Genomic DNA, 21,469 nt, shown 5'->3' with positions numbered 1-21,469 from the left:
AAATCAACATATAGCCGCTGAAGTGGAAAAACTCTTAGCGACAAGATACATCAGGCCAGTTTCATACCCAGATTGTCTTCCAAATGTTGTCTTAGTACCAAAACCCGGAGGAAAATAGCGTTAGTGCATAGATTTCACTGATCTCAACAAAGCATGCCCCAAAGATCCGTTTCCACTCCCACGAATTGACTTGTTAGTCGATTCGACAGCAGGATGCGAGCTGCTCACTTTTCTTAACGCATATCAAGGATACAATAAGATCAGTCTAGCACTAAAAGACCAGGAAAAATCAAGTTTCATCACTGATAGGGGGATTTATTGATATGATGTTATGCCATTTGTGCTGAAGAATGCTGGAGCTACCTATCAACGTCTGGTAAATACCATGTTCAAACACTTGATCGGACATAACATGGAAGTTTATATAGATGACATGCTCGTCAAAAGTACCCAAGCATCTAATCACTTGGAAGATCTTGGGTAATGCTTCGGTATACTCAGAAAATACAGGATGATGCTTAATCCGGATAAATGCACTTTTGGCGTACGAGGAGGCAAATTCCTTGGTTACATGGTGTCAGAACGAGGAATAGAGGCCAACCCTGAAAAAATTAAAGCAATTTTAAACATGAATCCCCCGAAAAATGTGAAAGACATCCAAGAATTAACAGGACGTTTGGCCGCCCTCAACCGATTTATTTCAAGATCTGCAGAGTGTTGTAAAACTGGCGAGTTCCCAGACCAATTACGATTGATACCCGGTGCAGCGGAAGTTTAAAAATTTTCTCATGGAACGATTCCATGGTGTGGGTATCAACCATACAACGATTGAATTATTGTGTGTAAAATTTAAATAACAATTAAATAAATTTTACCTCAAATCTCGCAACGAGATTAATGGACACCAACAGAACAATTCTGCTCTTGTTGTCTCTCCCTGGAACCGATGAACGCCTTCAATCAGGTCCACGAACAGAGGTTTAATCCCTCTGATAGATTGCACTAGAAAATCTATCAGAAGTTTTCTGCGAAGAGATTACACGAATCTGATTCGTTATTCCTGACCGCGATTCAAAATCACAGACCGGAATTTTCTCGGGCAGAGCAAAGGGAGGGGTTCGGCCGAAAACTAGAGAGAGAGGCTAGGGTTTCGTTTTCTGTCTCTCAAAAATTATGACCTGTTGTGTGTAATTTCTGTACTGAAATAACTTATTTATAATGCAGGCCACTAACACCTTAGGGCCCATTAGTCATAAGCTGGGGCCCGACAAGCAAAGCCCGCTCGTTCAGAAATTAATATAAAATTCATCGTGACTCCGATTGATGAAACGATTTCACCAATGTGCACAAAAACCATTTCTGCACATTTTAAAGTCAAAATAAATTTTCCTGAATCCGAATTCAGTGGTTTCCAAAAATGTCCATCCCTATGTCATTTTAGGAAATCCTACTCCCTTACTCTTATTTTAAGAAGTCCAACTCCTTAGTTCATTAAATTTAACTCTTTAAATTTAACTATCTCAACGGGGATTAAAACTCCATTACACTGTGTGACCCTCAATGGTTCAGGGATACAGCTAGCCGTGGGCTCACAACTCCTTGTGACTCGGAACAACACTTTCCGACTTGCCCAACGAATCATGGTAAAGCGCCTAGCAACATCGCCCCATGATTCCCTAGGTATCACTGATAGTGCCTACAAGAACCAGTAGATTTTGGTTAACGTACAGTACGGTCCCTTCATCCATATATCCCGATCGAATCAACAACCATTGGTATATCGAGAGTCGCTCAAGATTCGATAACTATGCAATGCATCTTGAAGATCAAATTAGTGACATCGCATGTGCTACTAAGAAACCATTTCTTAAATCACATCAAGTACTCTGGCCAGAGATTTGTCACACTAATATCTCCTCAGATCGCATAGGATATCCACACTCGCAAGTATGTGGTGAATCCTTGACAACAATGCATTGACTCCTATATGTGTCGTAACTGTACCCAATCTCGACACCTGATGACCCCCTCAGAGTCGGTAAACGAGTCAAAGCACAGTACTAGCATATAGAGTCTCCATGATGTTTCAAGTCGTAAGGACTAATGGTGTACAACCAAAACCGCGGACTTTATCCACTCGATAAGTGATAACCACTTGGAAAGTCCGGATAGGGTAGTTCGACTATTCATCCTATGAATATCCATTTGCATGCTTTGAACATCTCCATGTTCCCTACCAATGAAACGTGGTACTCCGCATCGCAAATGCTAGTCTCAAACTCGAGCGATCCTTATCCTTATTATCGGACGGCTCAATCGACTAGGAACGGTTTTAGAATATACAGTGACTATAAGATGTATTTCATGATAGACATCTCCATGTTCTACCACATCTTACATACACTATAGTATATTCAAGGTCTTTATCAAAACAACAATAGTATATCACAATATAACAATATGAAGTAATATAAAGTCATTGCCATAAAAGTGTAAATAATATTAAACAAAAGATTGTTTATACAAAGAGTCAACAAAGCCCATAGCCACACAGTTGGCTCACTGGGCACCCACTCTTACAATCTCCCACTTGCCCTATAGCCAACTAGTCATACTACGTAGACCCATTGCTTCGCGATGTTTGTCAAACAATGGTCCTGGCAAAGGCTTAGTAAGTGGATCAGCGATATTGTCTGCAGAGGCCACTCGTTCGACACTGATGTCTCCTCTTTCCACAATCTCCCGGATTATGTGGTATTTGCTCAGTACGTGTTTGGATCTTTGATGAGACCTTGGTTCCTTTGCTTGAGCAACGGCACCCGTGTTGTCGCAGTACACCGGGACTGGACCAACAAATTCAGGAATGACGCCCAACTCTTGGACGAAATTCCTCATCCAAACGGCCTCTTTAGCAGCAGCTGATGCTGCAATGTATTCAGCCTCAGTGGTGGAATCCGCTGTGGTGTCCTGCTTGGAACTCTTCCAAGAGACAGCACCACCATTGAGCATGAACACAAATCCAGAGGTTGACTTCGAGTCATCCACATCACTTTGGAAGCTAGAGTCGGTATAGCCTTCCAGTTTGAGTTCTCGTCCTCCATAAACCATGAACATATTCTTAGTCCTTCGCAAGTACTTAAGAATGTCCTTCACGGCTTTCCAATGCATCTGACCAGGATTAGACTGATATCTGCTCGTGACACTCAGAGCAAATGCTACATCCGGTCTGGTAGATATCATCCCATACATGATACTACCTATAGCTGACGCATATGGTACATGTGTCATATTCTCTATCTCTGCATCAGTCTTGGGACACATAGACTTGGATAGAGAAACTCCATGACACATGGGTAGATGTCCTCTCTTGGACCCATCCATTGAAAACCGTTTCAATATGGTATCGATGTAGGTTGATTGAGTGAGTCCTATCATTCTCTTAGATCTATCCCTATAGATCTGTATCCCAAGAATGTAGGATGCCTCACCCAAATCCTTCATCGAAAATCTACCTGATAACCATATCTTTGTTGACTGCAACATCCCTACATCATTCCCAATGAGTAGGATGTCATCAACATAAAGTACTAAGAATGTCACCGCATCCTTAACTACTTTCTTGTACACGCAAGGTTCCTCCGGGTTCTTGATGAAACCAAAGTCTTTAATTGTTTCATCAAATTTCTGGTTCCAACTTCTTGATGCTTGTTTTAGACCATAAATTGATCTCTGAAGCTTGCATACCTTATGCTCGCTTCCCATGGATGTGTACCCCTCAGGCTGCTTCATATAGATTTCTTCCTTAATGTCTCCATTAAGAAAAGCAGTCTTCACATCCATTTGCCATATCTCATAGTCATACCATGCAGCTATGGCAATAAGGATTCTTATGGACTTGAACATAGCAACTGGTGAAAAGGTTTCATCATAGTCAACTCCTTGCCTTTGAGTATAACCTTTCGCCACCAATCGCGCCTTGTAGGTCAATACCTTACCATCAGGCCCAAGCTTTCTTTTGTAGATCCATTTACACCCTATTGGAACAATTCCATCGGGAGGATCCACTAAAGACCAGACTTGGTTAGTATGCATCGAATCCAATTCAGACTGCATAGCTTCAAGCCATAAATTCGAATCCGCATCAGAAATTGCTTCCTTGAAGCTTCTTGGATCACATCCAATGTCGGGTTCATCTTGACCCTCTTCAAGAAGAAGACCATATCGAACTGGAGGTCTAGAAGTCCTCTCGGATCTTCTAGGTGCAGGCGTGTCCAGCAATGGTTCCTGAGGTGTAGGATCGTTATTTTGTATTTCGGGTTCTTCTCGAACTTCTTCGAGTTCCATCATCTCGCCTTTCTTATCCAATAAGAACTCCTTCTCCAAGAAGGTGGCATTCCGTGAAACAAACACCTTTGTTTCAGCAGGATAATAGAAATAATATCCGATTGAATTCTTCGGATACCCCACAAAATAACACAAGCTGGATCGACTATCCAACTTATCTCCCACTGTCCGCTTCACGTAAGCAGGACATCCCCAAATCCTCAAGTACGAATACTTAGGAGCTTTGCCATTCCATAACTCGTATGGTGTTTTGTCCACTGCTTTTGTGTGGACGTTGTTTAACAACAATACCGCCGTTTCAAGCGCATAGCCCCAAAACGAAGGTGGAAGCTCAGTGAAGCTCATCATAGATCGAACCATGTCCAACAAAGTTCGATTACGACGCTCCGATACACCATTAAGCTGTGGTGTCATAGGAGGAGTCCACTGAGAGAGAATCCCATTCTCTTTTAGATAGTCCAAAAACTCGGTACTCAAGTATTCTCCACCTCGATCCGATCGAAGTGCTTTAATACTTTTACCTAGCTTGTTTTCTACTTCAGCCCTGAATTCTTTGAACTTTTCAAATGCTTCAGACTTATATTTCATTAAATATAAATACCCATACCTTGAATAATCATCAGTAAAGGTAATGAAGTAGGTGTGGCCATGTTGAGTCCCTACTCTAAATGGACCACAAACATCTGTATGGATCAAATCCAACAGATTCTGACTACGCTCAGGTTTCCCCTTAAAAGGAGATTTAGTCATTTTTCCTTTTAGGCAGGATTCACAAGTAGGTAGAGAGTTAATATCAGACATATCAAACATGCCCTCTCCCACTAGCTTGTTCATCCTCTTTGAGGAAATATGACCTAGCCTAGCGTGCCAAAGGTTTGCCGGGTTTTGACTATCGATTTTCCTTTTGTTTGTTATCGCCGGTTTGTCAATACAATTAATTGGAACGTCTTTTAGTTTTAAATTGTATAGATCGTTTTCAAGTTGTCCATTTCCAATTAAACATTCATTCTTGTAAATACTGCAAATCCCATTCACAAAATTACAAGAATAACCATCTCTATCAAGCATAGAAATAGAAATAATGTTTTTAATTAAATCTGGCACAAATAAAACATCTCTCAACAATAATTTAAAACCATTCTGCAATATCAAACAAACATCTCCAATGGCCGTAGCTTCAACTCTGGAACCATTCCCGAGCCTCAGCTGGGTCTCACCCATTCTAAGCCTGCGACTTCTTGTCATCACCTGCAAATCATTGCAAATGTGAGATCCACATCCGGTATCCAATACCCAAGAAGTTGTATTAAGTGACATGTTTATTTCGATATAGAACATACCCTTTGCAGTTCCTAACTGCTCAAGATACTCCTTGCAGTTGCGCTTCCAATGACCCGGCTTCTTGCAGTAATGGCAAACATCCTTGGATTTTCCATTGTTTGAAGCCTTTGTCTTTTGCTTCTTCTCGGGTTCCACTTTCTTGGGTGGGGCAGAACGTTTCTTGCCCTTCATACTTGGCCCCTTCTTTGTAGAAGATGAGGAGCCCACCAAGAAAGCTGGCTTATCCTTCTTAAGTGTGGATTCATATGTAACGAGCATATTGACCATCTCTTCAAGGGTGGCCTCTATCTTGTTCATATTAAAATTTATCACGAATCCATCAAATGAGGAAGGAAGAGATAGAAGCAACAAGTCCACATTGAGTTCATGCTCCAACACCAAATCAAGGGTCGCTAACTTCTGTATGAGCCAAATCACTCGTACCCCATGATCACGGACCGAAGTCCCTTCACGCATGCGGCACGTCATCAACTCCTTAACAGTAGAGAACCTTTCAGCCCTCGACTGAGCCCCAAAAAGTTCCTTGAGTTGCGTGTGAATGTCAGCAGCATTCACCGTGTCCTCAAATCGCCTCTGGAGTTCATCAGACATCGAGGCTTGCATATAGCATTTGGTCTTGATGTCATGGTCACACCATGCATCAAGTTTGGCCAATTCCTCCGGACTTATGTCAGCTGGTGCTTCCTTCGGAGGTGCTTTCTCTAACACGTAGAGCATTTTCTCCGAAGTTAAGACAATCTTCAACTTCCGGAACCATTCCGTATAGTTGGCGCCAGTCAGCTTGTTTTGTTCGAGGATCGAGAATAAAGGATTTCGCGAATTCATTGTATGAAATACTGAAAAGGAAAAACAGACATATATCAATGATTGTTTAACAATTTACTAAGACATAAAATAGGCGAATTTAATTTTATGAATCTCACTCCCACTATTTTAACGATTTCACCACCCTCTAGTGAAAACGGGAAACTTTTTCCTTAGTGAGAACATGGAGTCCAATTGACAAACTTATGGTCCCGAATAATATCAGCCAACCATAATTCTCAAAAGGTAGAGCCCAATTGCTTCCAAAGCAACCCCCATGTATTTACCTCATGTCCAATAAGGGCCCAATAATATGACGCCGTTTAAAGTGACATGTCAAGATGACCCATCAATATTAAGTTGTGATGGACGGTCGCCATGTGGATCCCCCAATAATATGAGCCGATCCCATGGGAGTTCCACCCAACTTACAACATTTGTCGATCCAATGTACAGCTTTCCGACGGACGGGCCCCCCCAATAATATGAGCCGGACCGTATCCGCGGGTAGCATCACATACATTGACCGTTGATGGAAGGTAGGAACATTTAAACAATATTTAAATTTCCTTTATTTATCTTGATATAAATTTTAAATCATATTTAAAATGAGGGATTTTATTTATAAAAATATTTGTCTCATCATATTTAATTTATTGCATGCATTGCCGGATTCACGCAATTTATGTCTAAACATGCATACAATCATAATATCACATATTATATAGGATGATCGATTCCATTTCTAATTGACCCGTGGTTGCCAATCACGGGTCTTAGTCCAATCCTAGGTAATATGCAGTATGCAAATGCAATCCTATTACATATGCTTCCAATTTACATTTCTTCAGTCTTCATTGTCTGCTGGGCCCACCATCTTCAAATCTTGATCTCCCACTAAATCTAATGTATTTACAATAAATAACAATGACAAGTAGGGGATACATTTTTAGGGGGTGGGAACGGGCTATAAACCAAGCCCACTTTTATTACATATGACATTCATATCGGGCCATAAACCAGGCCCATTAATAAAACCAACAACAATAAAGACAAAATGTAAATTCCTAACATACACCTACAAAATTGGTCATGGCAATCGATCATCCTTATCCAATAACATTTAATTCAAAATTAATTTATTGGACAACATGCTGTGGCAATTCAAATTTAAACAAGATAAAATCATATTTTATATATAAAATCACATTTCACATATAAAATCATATTTTATCTCCATATCAAATAAAATCATATTTTATCTATAAAATCCAATTTTACAAATAAAATCATATTTTATCTAATATATCATAAGATCATATCTTATCATCAATTGTACCAAAATAATTGATTTCAAAATTCAATTTACGGATAAAATATTAAAATTTTCCAAAAATTCAAATTTATCCAAAATTAATTTTAAAATTTACGGACTCGAACAATTCGATCCGAAATCTCGTGAACCAATCAAAAACAATTTTTGACCGGACCAAAAATAAAATTTTAAATATTAAAATTAATAAAAATATAATTTTTCCCGCGGGCCGCCCGGGACACTCCCGGGCCGGCCCGCACCCGGGCGCGGGCCGGGGCAGCCCGGCTGCCCCCTTAGGGCAGCAACGTTTGCTGCCCTGGCGGCGCCTGGCGCCGCCGCTGGGCGGCGCCGTGCGTCGCCCTGGGCGGCGCCGAGCGCCGCCCCTGGGCGGCGCTGTGCGCCGCCCTGGGCAGCGCCGAGCGCTGCCCTGCGCAGCGCCCAGCGCTGCGCTGGGCAGCGCACAGCGCTGCCCTGGGCAGCGCCGTGCGCCGCCCTGGGCGGCGACGGTCGCCGCCCTGGGCGGCGCCGTGCGCCCCCTTTGGGCGGCGCCGTGCGCCGCCCCTGGGGGCAGCGACCATCGCTGCCCCCTCCGGGCAGCGATCCAATCGCTGCCCGGGTTTCGCCCCCGGAAAAAAAAATTTTTTTATTAAAAATATTTATTTTGTTTCAAAAACCGAGACTCAAAAATTTTGTACAATTGATTAATTCAATCGATTGATCTGAGCAACCTGGCTCTGATACCACTGTTGTAAAACTGGCGAGTTCCCAGACCAATTACGATTGATACCCGGTGCAGCGGAAGTTTAAAAATTTTCTCATGGAACGATTCCATGGTGTGGGTATCAACCATACAACGATTGAATTATTGTGTGTAAAATTTAAATAACAATTAAATAAATTTTACCTCAAATCTCGCAACGAGATTAATGGACACCAACAGAACAATTCTGCTCTTGTTGTCTCTCCCTGGAACCGATGAACGCCTTCAATCAGGTCCACGAACAGAGGTTTAATCCCTCTGATAGATTGCACTAGAAAATCTATCAGAAGTTTTCTGCGAAGAGATTACACGAATCTGATTCGTTATTCCTGACCGCGATTCAAAATCACAGACCGGAATTTTCTCGGGCAGAGCAAAGGGAGGGGTTCGGCCGAAAACTAGAGAGAGAGGCTAGGGTTTCGTTTTCTGTCTCTCAAAAATTATGACCTGTTGTGTGTAATTTCTGTACTGAAATAACTTATTTATAATGCAGGCCACTAACACCTTAGGGCCCATTAGTCATAAGCTGGGGCCCGACAAGCAAAGCCCGCTCGTTCAGAAATTAATATAAAATTCATCGTGACTCCGATTGATGAAACGATTTCACCAATGTGCACAAAAACCATTTCTGCACATTTTAAAGTCAAAATAAATTTTCCTGAATCCGAATTCAGTGGTTTCCAAAAATGTCCATCCCTATGTCATTTTAGGAAATCCTACTCCCTTACTCTTATTTTAAGAAGTCCAACTCCTTAGTTCATTAAATTTAACTCTTTAAATTTAACTATCTCAACGGGGATTAAAACTCCATTACACTGTGTGACCCTCAATGGTTCAGGGATACAGCTAGCCGTGGGCTCACAACTCCTTGTGACTCGGAACAACACTTTCCGACTTGCCCAACGAATCATGGTAAAGCGCCTAGCAACATCGCCCCATGATTCCCTAGGTATCACTGATAGTGCCTACAAGAACCAGTAGATTTTGGTTAACGTACAGTACGGTCCCTTCATCCATATATCCCGATCGAATCAACAACCATTGGTATATCGAGAGTCGCTCAAGATTCGATAACTATGCAATGCATCTTGAAGATCAAATTAGTGACATCGCATGTGCTACTAAGAAACCATTTCTTAAATCACATCAAGTACTCTGGCCAGAGATTTGTCACACTAATATCTCCTCAGATCGCATAGGATATCCACACTCGCAAGTATGTGGTGAATCCTTGACAACAATGCATTGACTCCTATATGTGTCGTAACTGTACCCAATCTCGACACCTGATGACCCCCTCAGAGTCGGTAAACGAGTCAAAGCACAGTACTAGCATATAGAGTCTCCATGATGTTTCAAGTCGTAAGGACTAATGGTGTACAACCAAAACCGCGGACTTTATCCACTCGATAAGTGATAACCACTTGGAAAGTCCGGATAGGGTAGTTCGACTATTCATCCTATGAATATCCATTTGCATGCTTTGAACATCTCCATGTTCCCTACCAATGAAACGTGGTACTCCGCATCGCAAATGCTAGTCTCAAACTCGAGCGATCCTTATCCTTATTATCGGACGGCTCAATCGACTAGGAACGGTTTTAGAATATACAGTGACTATAAGATGTATTTCATGATAGACATCTCCATGTTCTACCACATCTTACATACACTATAGTATATTCAAGGTCTTTATCAAAACAACAATAGTATATCACAATATAACAATATGAAGTAATATAAAGTCATTGCCATAAAAGTGTAAATAATATTAAACAAAAGATTGTTTATACAAAGAGTCAACAAAGCCCATAGCCACACAGTTGGCTCACTGGGCACCCACTCTTACACAGAGAAGGGGCTACCATTATTCAAACTGTTGAGGAGTGGAAAAGGTTTTCGATGGACAGAAGAGTGCCAGCAAGCATTTGACGAGTTGAAAAGACATCTGACCTCTCCGCCGTTGTTAGTAAAACCAAAGGAGGGTGACACCCTGCTGATTTATCTAGCAATATCTGCGGAGGCGGTAAGTGCAGTATTGGTCTCTGAAGTAGGACGTGAGCACAAACCAGTTTACTATATCAGCAGAACTTTACACGGAGCAGAATTAAGATATACAAAGATCGAGAAACTGGCACTGGCTTTGGTAACTGCAGCAAGAAAACTACGTCCCTACTTTCAGTCTCATCCAATAATTGTACTCACCAATCATCCTCTCAAACAAATTATCTCGAGTCCTGAAGCATCAGGAAGAATGGTTAAGTGGGTTGTCGAATTGAGCCAATATGGAATTGAATATCGCCCGCGTCCAGCGATTAAAGCACAAATTCTGGCAGATTTTCTTGTAGAGATGACAATAACTCAAGAAGAAAGATCCACCCAGACAAGGATGGTTTATGTCGACAGGTCATCAATCTCTACAGGAAGCGGTGCAGGTATAGTTGTGAAGATCCCACAGGGAGATAATGAAACATCTACTACTAATAAATGCGGAAAAACTTTTTTTTTTATTTTATTTTAATATACTAAAAATAATACTATACATATACGCCCATACATATATGTATATAAAAATAACATACTTTTCTTAAGTAACCTAAAAAAAATATTAAATAAATAAATCCTTAAAAATATTTCATGCATCAATTTAAAATGATAAACAATACTGCTGAAAAATCTCATACGCGAAAACAATAGTAAAATAAATCATGTTTCAAAACTCAATGCAATAATCTAAATAACTGCGACGGTCACGGGGTCCACTGCCACGCTCGCTCATACGTCCTCGCCACCGGTAGGAGCTACATAGACATCATCATACTCACCTGCACCATATAAGCGTAGTGAGCCTAGAGGCTCAACATGTCTAATCCTTGATAACGAGGTTTAAAATAATGCATCACATAATTATACTAATACATATAACTTACGTGGACATGCATGCATGATCTTAAAATAAATGCATCATAAAAATTATTCATCATCAGTCGTACATACATCATAACTAATCATACATAACATAATTGAGCATGTCATAATCATAAAAACTGAGTATGGTCATATCCATGAATGTGACTAATAAATGTGCCGACTGATCAGTCTAAGAACCATCGTACGTGGCGGTGGATAAATCCACCTCTATGCTGGTAGTAAACTACCTTTGTGTCAGTGGTAAAACCACTTCTATGCCGGTAGTAAAACTACCTCTGTGCCGGTGGTAAACCACCTCTGTGCTGTCACACCACTTCAATTTCCATAAAAATATTTTTCATGCTCAATTCTTAATCATAAACACATCATAAAATATTTCATGTATGCATGCACTTAAAATATGTCCGTAATATATATTTAATTAATTTTAATAATAAATATACTTATACTTAAAATAAACTTCATGCATAAAAAAAGAATTAAATATATATTCCGGATTTAGTTAATTTTCATGGGTTGGTCCAGACTGCTGATCACTCACTCTAAGCCCATTAAACTTAAATAAAATCCAATAATCATATTTTAGCCCAAATATCTTAATTAAACTTAACTTGATCCGGCCGCCTCTGGCCGGAGCACCACCGCCCATGGATAGCCCACATCCAGGGGGTTCTAACACAATAAGAATCAGACCAAACCATGGCCCGAGGAGTGAGAACGAAGCTCTGCACCAGACGCCTTCCTCCTCCTCGCGCGCAGACTGAGCAGTAGCCAAACTTTCGTTCGTGCGGCTTCCTTCGACAACCAAAGACCGTGAAACCACTTCTCAATTTTAGCCAACATCTAAATCTTTTAAACCCAACAAACCACGCACAAATCCATGGCCTGAGGAAGGAGAACGACCCCTCTCTTCCCAAAGCCCTAACCTGCGCGTCTATGTGCATCAGAAGTGAATAGCTTCGTTTCCAGCCTATGACACCTTAAAACTCTGAACAAACTCAACCCTAAGGCACCCTGGGACCCCTCTGACTCGAGCCCTCAGCCCTGGACCGTACCATGCTTGGCAAAAACGTGAATCATGACCCAAACAAGCAAGAACATGCATCAATACAAAGCATACATGCATAAACTCTAAATTTCCATGAAAAGTCTGATATAAAACACGTCATGCATGATTAATAGCTTATATGGTGGCCAAATAAAAGTTTTAGACATGCCTTTTAAATTAAACACGAGGACTATTGCGTATTCGGGGCTCCGGGACGACGAACGAATGAAAAACCACCAAAAATCCTTGAAGAATCGGCTATGGAGGTTGAAGAAATTCTGAAAATCTGATGGTGAGGGTAGGAGAGGGTTGAAGGTGGCTAAGGGAGACAACGTAGGGTAAGGAGTGTTTTATTTTGGGTAGATATAGGTCAATAATTGGTATAAATTTATTAGGTAGATAATATAATCATAAAATATAACATTTTAAACTCCTAAAATACTTACCAATCTGATAATAAATTAAAATCCCGAAATACTAATTTATAGTATTTTTAAAAATTAATAAAAGTCATTAAAATGACTTATTTTGGTTAAAAATCAACTCTTAAATAAATATATAAATAAATACTAAAATTTTCTTGACAAAATACATTAAAATAATATTTTAAGCCTCATAAAACTCATAAAATATTTTTGGCTAAAAAATATTGGTATCTCGTCCGTCCACGGTCCTGTCTACGCGATCAACTCAATAAAATTCTTAAAAATCTAAAAATACAATAACTGTGGGTTAAATGATAAAATAAATTTAAATCATGCATATAATTCACATAATAACACATAAATGTCATTTAACCCAAATATAAATTTTTAAATAATTAATTTTCCTAATTATGCATGCGAATTTACGTATTAAAATTTTCGGGTGTTACATATAAATTTCAATATGTCATCAAATTTCTATTCCCAGCAACGAATAATGAGGCAGAATATGAAGCTTTCATCATGGGAATTAAATTGGCTCTGTCGGTAGGAGCAAAGAGACTAACGATACACAGCGACTCCCAACTTATCGTCAGTCAAGTTAATGGAAATTATGAAGCGAAGGAAGATAAAATGCTTGGGTACCTGACTCAAGTGAATGAGCTTCTCTCACGTTTGGACAGCTACGATGTGAAGCAGATACCTAGAATGGAAAATGAGTCAGCGGACCGTCTCGCCAAGTTTGCAAGCTCCTTGGCCAACATTGATAATAGGAAAATTACATTCCTAACATATGGCAAGGAAGAAACTGATGGAAGTGATGTTACAATCTTCTGTGCTGACAGCGAAGAACCTAGTTGAAAAGATGAAATAATCAACTATTTGATGCAGGGTAACCTACCTACTAACCAATTCGAAGCTCAAAAACTTAGAGTGAGAGCTGCTCGGTTCATGGTCATTGACGGAGAACTGTATAAAAGAGGTTTCTTATCACCTTACCTGAAGTGTCTAACGCCAGCCAAAGGAAACTATGTGCTCCGGTAAATTCATGAAGGAATATGTGGAAATCACTTAGCCGGCAGAGCTCTCGCAGGAAAAGCATTACGCCAAGGATACTTCTAGCCAACGATGAAGCAAGACATTATAGAGCTAGTGAAGCATTGTCATTCATGTCAGGAGCATGCTAACTTCCATCACCAGCCGGCTACAATCTTGCAGCCCCTAGAAAGTCCTTTACCCTTTGCTCAATGGGGAATGGATTTGGTCGGTCTGTTTCCTCCTGCTACCGGACATAGAAAATTTTTTATAGTAGCTGTGGATTATTTCACCAAATGGTTCGAAGCTGAACCATTGGCCAAAATATCTGAAAGAGAAGTAATCAATTTCTTATGGAAGAATATAGTATGCAGATTTGAAATTCCTCAAACCTTGGTTTCGGAAAATGGAACTCAATTCTCTGGAGCGAAGATAAAAGACTGGTGCAAAGGACTCTCTATCAAGCAGTTCTTCACTTCTGTTGGAAATTCTCAAGCAAATGGGCAAACCGAGGTCACCAACCGGATCATTCTACAACACCTCAAAACACGCCTAGGCAATGCCAAAGGAAAATGGGTGGATGAGTTGCCAAGTGTTCTATGGGCATATCGAACCACTCCACGCTCTTCAACTGGAGAATCTCCTTTCAACCTGGCCTACGGAGCGGAAGCTGTGGTTCCTGCCGAAATTGGAGCGCAATCATGGCGAGTGAAACGGTACAATTCATCTGGGAATGACCAAGCCCTCCGAATTTCATTGGACTTGATGGATGAACTGAGAGATGAAGCTTCGACACGAGCCGAGAGATATCGAGCTTGTATGACTAAAGCATACAATGACAGAGTCAAACCAAGATCTTTTCAAGTAGGAGACCTGGTTTTGAGAAAATCTGACATCTTGAAGTCTGTGGGTAAATTGGACCCAAAATGGGAAGGCCCGTACAAAGTAATTGAGATTGTGAAGATGGGAACATATCTCCTCCAACATTCAGATGGAAGAGTACTTCCCAAACCTTGGAACGTGGCCAACCTGAAGAAGTTTATGCATAAATTGCAACTCTCTCCAACATTAGGCTATATTTATCTTTTTTTTGTTATTAGCATATTTTCCTTATGTTTTCATATTATAATTTTGTGATACATTTTTCAACTAATTTGATTATTTTTGTTATATAAATAGATTAATTTGTCGAAAGCATATCATATCGCCTCTCCAATAGTAATGCTTACTTACGACATAAATGTCATAGACCCTAGCAGTCATAAAAAATTCCCAACAATAAGAGGCTTGGCCAACCCCATGGGATATTTGAACTTATGACGCTGTAAGAGGTCAAGACGAAATAATAATATTATAAGTCCCGGGATACCTCACCACGCACCAAGTGGGTTTAGGATTTTTTCATGAGACAAAATCTTGGGAGATTGATCCCCTCCCAAGTACTCCAATATTAAAGCGATAGTATTTTATTCATCAAACAAGTATGCAATAGCGACTTCAAAATGCAAAGAGATGTAATAATTGAAAAAATTGAATATATATATATAAAAGGAATAATTGTTCTTCCTTTGTTCCTCCACCAACTGCTTACGCACTCAAAAAGAACAAACAAAGTCTAAGACTTCAAAATCTTTATTATAAAAAAAAATTGCCCAAAAGTGGTAAGAAATAATAAAACTAAACAGTTCCACGGCTCCAAAAAGTAGTCTCCATTCAGTTTCGACACGCACCCTTCGGCGTTATTGATTGTATAAGCTAGAAATTGGAGCGCAAAGCTTCGATCATCTCCTCGTCACCCAGACCTCCCAATAAATCTCCTAAGGGTAGGTCCGAGTCATTCTCGATTCTTGCAGACGCAGTTCTGGGCTCCGGAATTTTAAGGTGAATCATCATAATAATTTCCTTCGGAACTAATTTAGTTTTCCGTAGTTCTTTGCGGCAATCCACTACAACTTCATCATGAATAACGATCGCCCGCTGAATCACTTCGTCCCTAAAAGCTATGGACTCTCGATAGCCTTCAATTGTTTTTTCTCTAGTACTTCGCAAAAGATTCTTGCCTACTGACGAGTTGAGAAAAGTCTCTCTAGTCTCCGATTCACGGGTATATTTTCCCCTAAGTTGCTCCATCTTCTCGCACATTGCATCATATTTTTTGGATTTTTCTTCAAGCTCCTTTTGTGACTTGAGAAAATCATATCGAGACCTCTCTTCTCGAAATGGAAAAGTGTGAGCAAGAGATAAAATTTGTAAACACCCATAGATAAAGAAAATTATTTACTACGTAAAAATCATAATAAATAACTACAAGCAAGTAATAATATACCTGGAAGGCGGACGAAGCAAGAGTCCGAGTCAACACTTCGGTAGGTTGAGGCAGTAGATGCAACCTATCATGATCTCCAATCAGGTCCGCTTCCGTTCTCCAACCAATCTCTAGATCTTTCAAATCCCAAAAAGATCCAGCATTATTTTTCTGATTCACTCCTTCCACGAATAAGTGGCGACCTTTGAGAGCATCAAGATGGACTACTCGTTCTTCATCACGTTTTCTCTTTGCATTTCTCATATCATCAACCTCCCTATCACGTGCATCGACATTGGGTCCGGCTACAACATTTTTCCTTTTGCCACCAATCTTTTTATCATGCGCGTCAGATTTTTTAGGCGGAGGGCCAGAGCGACGAGTAAGATCGAATGGCCCGGGAGACTTCCTCCTCCGAGGAAGTTCTTGAGAACCAGTGATAGCTCGATCCTTTGTTGAGTCTTTTCTTAGCATTTTTTACGCATCCTTCTCATTTTTCTCTATGCATGCCCGCATCTCCGCCAAATTTATTTTTTCGCCTGCAAAGTAAAAAATAAGAACAATACATAAATAAATTGTATAAATCCCAAAAAACACCGACCAAGGTATATTCAAGGGAAGATAAATACAATAGCATGCAAGAGAATGAAAAAAAAATACCGTCAGAAAGCAAACTTTTTGGATCAATCATCTTTTTGAAAAGACCTAAAGAGCGGCATTCAAGCTGCAATTCACGGTGATTTTTGCTAAAAATAATTCTCCTATGGCCCGGACTCCATATTATGGGAACCCCCCAACCATAATCCCAAACATAAACAAACTTTAATAATAATTCTCCTATGCTAAAGTGTTTGCTAAATATTTTATAATTACATTTTAATAAAAATTGTGTATTATGGGATGAATAGATTTAAAATTATTTTCACAGGGGTCAAATATGCATTTTTAATATTTCACAGGGGTATTTGGTGCAAAAAAAATATCAAAATCTTTGCCCAGTCGCATGAGGGGCGCGTGCGCAACAATCACTCATCCGAAGGAGCAAGTGTGCTAATTTTTTAAAAGATTAGGGTTGAAGATGCCTATTAAAATTTCACATGGGAGATGTGTGCATTTTTAATATTTCACAGGGGTGTTTGGTGCAAATAACTCAATTTTTTTCACGCGATATATGCTTATATAAATGAAATATTTAAATTTTTATTATTTTCAAATTAATAATTTTTTCATATTTTTTATTAGGATTAATTAACTGTAGAAAATTTTAAAATATAGACAAATATATTATTAAATTTTCAAATATAAATAAAGATAACATTAAAAATATAAAAATAAATATTTTTTTGAGATAATAAGGTTAAAATTTCTCATAAACGTAACTTTTTTTCAAAAAGAAAAAAATAATGAATATTACTCTAATTACATTATGAGTTTCATCAAATTAATTAAGAATCCGCGGTTTTTTAAAGAGATATCTTTTTAATTAAATAGTAAAATTACATTTGAAACACATACACATGGATGAGAGAACGTATCTTAACGTGGTAGCATGGCCACTAAAGATTTAAGGAGTAAGGTCAAAATTTGTTTCCAAAAGGGAATGAACTTCCACGAGAGACGACACACGGTAATCTGGTTCGAGTCCCATATTGTGGTATTCTGGAGAGCTGCACTGATCGGTTTCATCGAGCAAGCACGTGAACGCACCGGCTCGTTTTCCGCACGCCACCTTCAAAAACCAAAAGGAATCATATACAGATAATACTGAATGTTATATATGTGTGCATGCGTGTGTAGAGCACCATAGAAACATGTTTAAAGAATGAACTTGCATCATCTTTCAAGCTATCTCCGATCATCATGACTTCATCCGGTTGCACTCCCCAATTCGAACATATATGAAGCAAGGGAGCGGGGTCAGGTTTGTAAGGTCGAAACTCCCTGCTTAATGCAGGAGAAAATGTCATCTGCAGATATGGAAAGTTCTTCAACTTAAATTTCTTTTGATGGGATTCAATATGAAGATTAAATGTTCGATTTAAACGTGAACCCACCGAACAGAAGAACAAGTTTTTTTTGGCCGTGCATCGGTATGTTAAAAAAACATGAAGAAAGTAAAACTCACCCCAAACCGATTATGAAATAAGACAACTGAGTCCTTGACATTTCTTGTGATCAATCCTCTTCTGAAAATGGAATTAATAGGAAAAATTCAACACTTTCTGATACTTACTCTATATGTTAATAAATATATCAACAAACACGAGAATCATTTGATCATTCAAATATGTTCTCAAGATATCAACAAGATACAGATGTAAAAGTTTAAAAGGGTACTACAAGATGATGAAAGGCACTACAGGCAAATGAGTGAAGTCGTTTGTCGACCGTCGTATATGTTCAATAATGGTGCGATTCTTCAATATTTAATGACAAAATAAAAAAAGGAGACATACCAGAGTAAAACCTAAGGACATAAGAGAAACATAAGGTTAGAGCTTGAATTGGGAGATCTTTACCTAATATTTCTCGAATCCAGAAACTTACAAAGTTCCGAAGCACCTGCAACAAAATGAAACCATTAAATCTATCTTGAAGACAACGGCACATACTGATTGCAAACCTATCACCGTTTACAAAACATCCAAACCTACAAGTTCCGAAACAGGTAGGTGAATCTTTCATTGGGCAAGAAGAGTCATACTTGCAAACAAAAGGCTCAACCAAAAATGAACAAAGAGAGAACAGATTACTAAATTTCAGAATCCCTTAAATACAGATTAAAAAAAAAAAAAATGTACTGCAGTATCCCTTCCAAGAAGCACACAAAAGAAATGGTTGGTAAGTTTGAACAATACACAGTACCAGTTAGCCCACAAACCATAATTTACACAGCTTGCAACACTGGGAATGAAAAAGCCACGCAAATGCACATGATTATAACAATTTTAATCCCAATTTCTGTTGTTAATTTTGACCATTCCAACAAGAAAATCACCAAACAATGATAATTCTTTACAAGCCAAACAAATTGCACTAAATATGTGTTTCACGGGAAAAGCTACTCCAATGGAAGCAGAGGATTTCAACGAGCAACACTCAGCCTTATTTTCCACAAAACCCAAATGATATTCAGATTTTACATGTGAAATATTCCAAATTAAAGGTCTGGTCTACGGCATTTTGCTCAAATTGCGATTTTTTCTCCTAAATACACATGCTCTGACACTCGAGCTCTTTTCATTAAACTCTCTCAATCTTGCAAAAGTAACATTAACTTGAAAAGGACCAGCTTTTTCCCAAATGGGCAATCACCAAAAAAAAAAATATATTGGAGAAGAATAAAGTAGCAAAGAAAGATTCGATTTACGTACTTTGATGGTGCATTTTACACCAATGCCTACTAAAAACATTCATTCATCCAAAAATGGAGCAATCTTCGTGAACGATTCAAAATTCAAGAAATTGAGGGAATATAATCCAACCAGGCATAATCTGCAGGCGATCCGAACCGTGTTTCTCAAACTCCGCGATGATCTCATAAGCCCGTCTCTGCTTATCGGGGCTCCATTTCTCAATCTGGTGCAGAACATCGATGCCCGAAGGGTTTTCCAGTTTGATCCTCACGTACTCTTCTTCCCCGAGCACTGCTCTGTACATGGCCGGGAAATCGATGACGGGGACCGTTAGGGTTCCGTCCATGTCGAACACCACGCCCCTCAGGCGGGGCTTTGTGGTCACGGCGGAGGCGACGGAGGTCGGGGTGAGGGTGGCCATTGTCGAGAATGCCCTTCTGGGGAGGAAGGAGAGGAGGGCTCTCAGTGTAAAGGGCGGCATTGTTATTTGAATGGATAACGGGGGTGTTTTGGGAATTACGGGGCAGTGAGTATGCCGCTAGTAAATGGGTGGTGGAGAGTTCAGTTTAACATTTTTATGGCCAGTTGGGTAGAAATCACTTTATTATTTTATTTTAAAAAATTATTGATTTGACTTTAAAATAAAAATAATAATTAAAAAAAACATTTCAAAAACAAGTTGAAGTAAAATATAAATATTATGGTTTCTTTTTGGACAAATATTTTTAAAAAAAATTTAGTGTTTTATAATGATAACCGCAATCTTGAATCTGTACATCTAACTTTAGCACGAAACCAACCATGACACATCATTATTACCTCAAAATTTTAAAAAATAAAATTTTTATAACTTTTCTCTGCTAAACCCAAAAAATAACTTTTTTATGGGTCTCACTCATTCTATACACATTATTTCATTCTTATTTATTATCTATATTAAAATTTTACTTTTTATAATATAATAAAAATTATTATCTTAAATAATGCTAAATACGTAAAGTAATTTTATAATTTAAATTTTAATATAATTATGTAATTAATTCATCATTAATCAAAATTTTCTAACGTAAAGTAAATTTATTAATTATTTTAAGGGCAACTTGTAGATAACTCCCTAAATCAAACATAAGTTTCAATTTATTCCCTATATTTGTTTTTTCGAAAATGCCCTTGTCTTTATTTTAATCATTATTATTTCTTGAATTATCAAATGTGGAATCAGATTCAAAATCTGATTCACTTGATTCATCAAGATAATAAATATTTTCATCGTCGGATGAAAATTCAATTGTTTCTACTGGATAGAATCCAATAGTATATATTTCTTCAAGAAGTTTAACTTTATTTTTTTTTTCGTTTCGTTTTGGACATTCATTTGCATAATGACCTTCTTCATTGCACAACCAACATATGCAGTTCTTTCCTTTACCTTTTGGGCAAGGTGGTTTTTTATTATCAAACTTTTTATAAAATTTTCTTTTATAAGGTTTTCTGAAGAAATTCCTTCTAAATTTCTTTTTCTTATAGGGAATAAATTTCCTATTAAAAGATTTATAAGGTTTATTTAATTTATTATGTTTCTGTCGTTTTAAATGTTTGTGTGACATGTTTGTTTTACAACCGTATTCTTTTACTGTAAATTCCATTTTGTCACAACAAAGTTTATTGTTTTGTTTGTAAGATTTGGATATTCTTTTATTTAATGTTACTTCATGACATTTCTTTGTTATAACGTCTTTAATAAATTTAATAGCTCCTCCTAGTGTTTTGGCATAAGCACTAGTTAAGAATTTATTTTTACTATT

General features: G+C 38.6%; 2 protein-coding genes across 2 annotated transcripts; both read right to left on the bottom strand.

The window, feature by feature from the left end:
- Positions 1 to 11,250: 11,250 nt before the first annotated feature.
- LOC140876320 (uncharacterized) lies at positions 11,251 to 16,840 on the bottom strand. Its single transcript, XM_073280258.1, has 2 exons — positions 16,330 to 16,840; positions 11,251 to 11,389 (listed from the first exon to the last, which is right to left on the bottom strand). The coding sequence occupies exons 1-2, from the start codon at positions 16,780 to 16,782 to the stop codon at positions 11,366 to 11,368; spliced, it is 477 nt and encodes a 158-aa protein (XP_073136359.1). The 5' UTR covers positions 16,783 to 16,840; the 3' UTR covers positions 11,251 to 11,365.
- Positions 16,841 to 17,748: 908 nt separating this feature from the next.
- LOC140875196 (haloacid dehalogenase-like hydrolase domain-containing protein At2g33255) lies at positions 17,749 to 20,229 on the bottom strand. Its single transcript, XM_073278794.1, has 5 exons — positions 19,794 to 20,229; positions 18,828 to 18,870; positions 18,434 to 18,494; positions 18,141 to 18,275; positions 17,749 to 18,037 (listed from the first exon to the last, which is right to left on the bottom strand). The coding sequence occupies exons 1-5, from the start codon at positions 20,143 to 20,145 to the stop codon at positions 17,873 to 17,875; spliced, it is 756 nt and encodes a 251-aa protein (XP_073134895.1). The 5' UTR covers positions 20,146 to 20,229; the 3' UTR covers positions 17,749 to 17,872.
- Between the last annotated feature and the right edge of the window lie 1,240 nt (positions 20,230 to 21,469).

This window comes from Henckelia pumila, chromosome 1 (genome assembly GCF_033568475.1).
Source record: "Henckelia pumila isolate YLH828 chromosome 1, ASM3356847v2, whole genome shotgun sequence".
NCBI classification, from domain to species: domain Eukaryota; kingdom Viridiplantae; phylum Streptophyta; class Magnoliopsida; order Lamiales; family Gesneriaceae; genus Henckelia; species Henckelia pumila.
Note: the sequence above shows the minus strand (reverse complement) of the source record. Positions and strands in the feature narration are given on the sequence as shown.

Excerpts from the sequence above, each read along its gene's own strand:
- LOC140875196 (XM_073278794.1), bottom strand. The coding sequence starts at position 20,145 with ATGCCGCCCTTTACACTGAGAGCCCTCCTCTCCTTCCTCCCCAGAAGG. Across the intron at positions 18,871-19,793 it reads TCGCCTGCAGATTATGCCTG|GTGCTTCGGAACTTTGTAAG; the intron begins GTTGGATTATAT and ends ATTTTGTTGCAG. Across the intron at positions 18,038-18,140 it reads GAGATAGCTTGAAAGATGAT|GTGGCGTGCGGAAAACGAGC; the intron begins GCAAGTTCATTC and ends TGGTTTTTGAAG.
- LOC140876320 (XM_073280258.1), bottom strand. The coding sequence starts at position 16,782 with ATGCTAAGAAAAGACTCAACAAAGGATCGAGCTATCACTGGTTCTCAA. Across the intron at positions 11,390-16,329 it reads TTGCTTCGTCCGCCTTCCAG|GTGAGTATGATGATGTCTAT; the intron begins GTATATTATTAC and ends TATATGGTGCAG.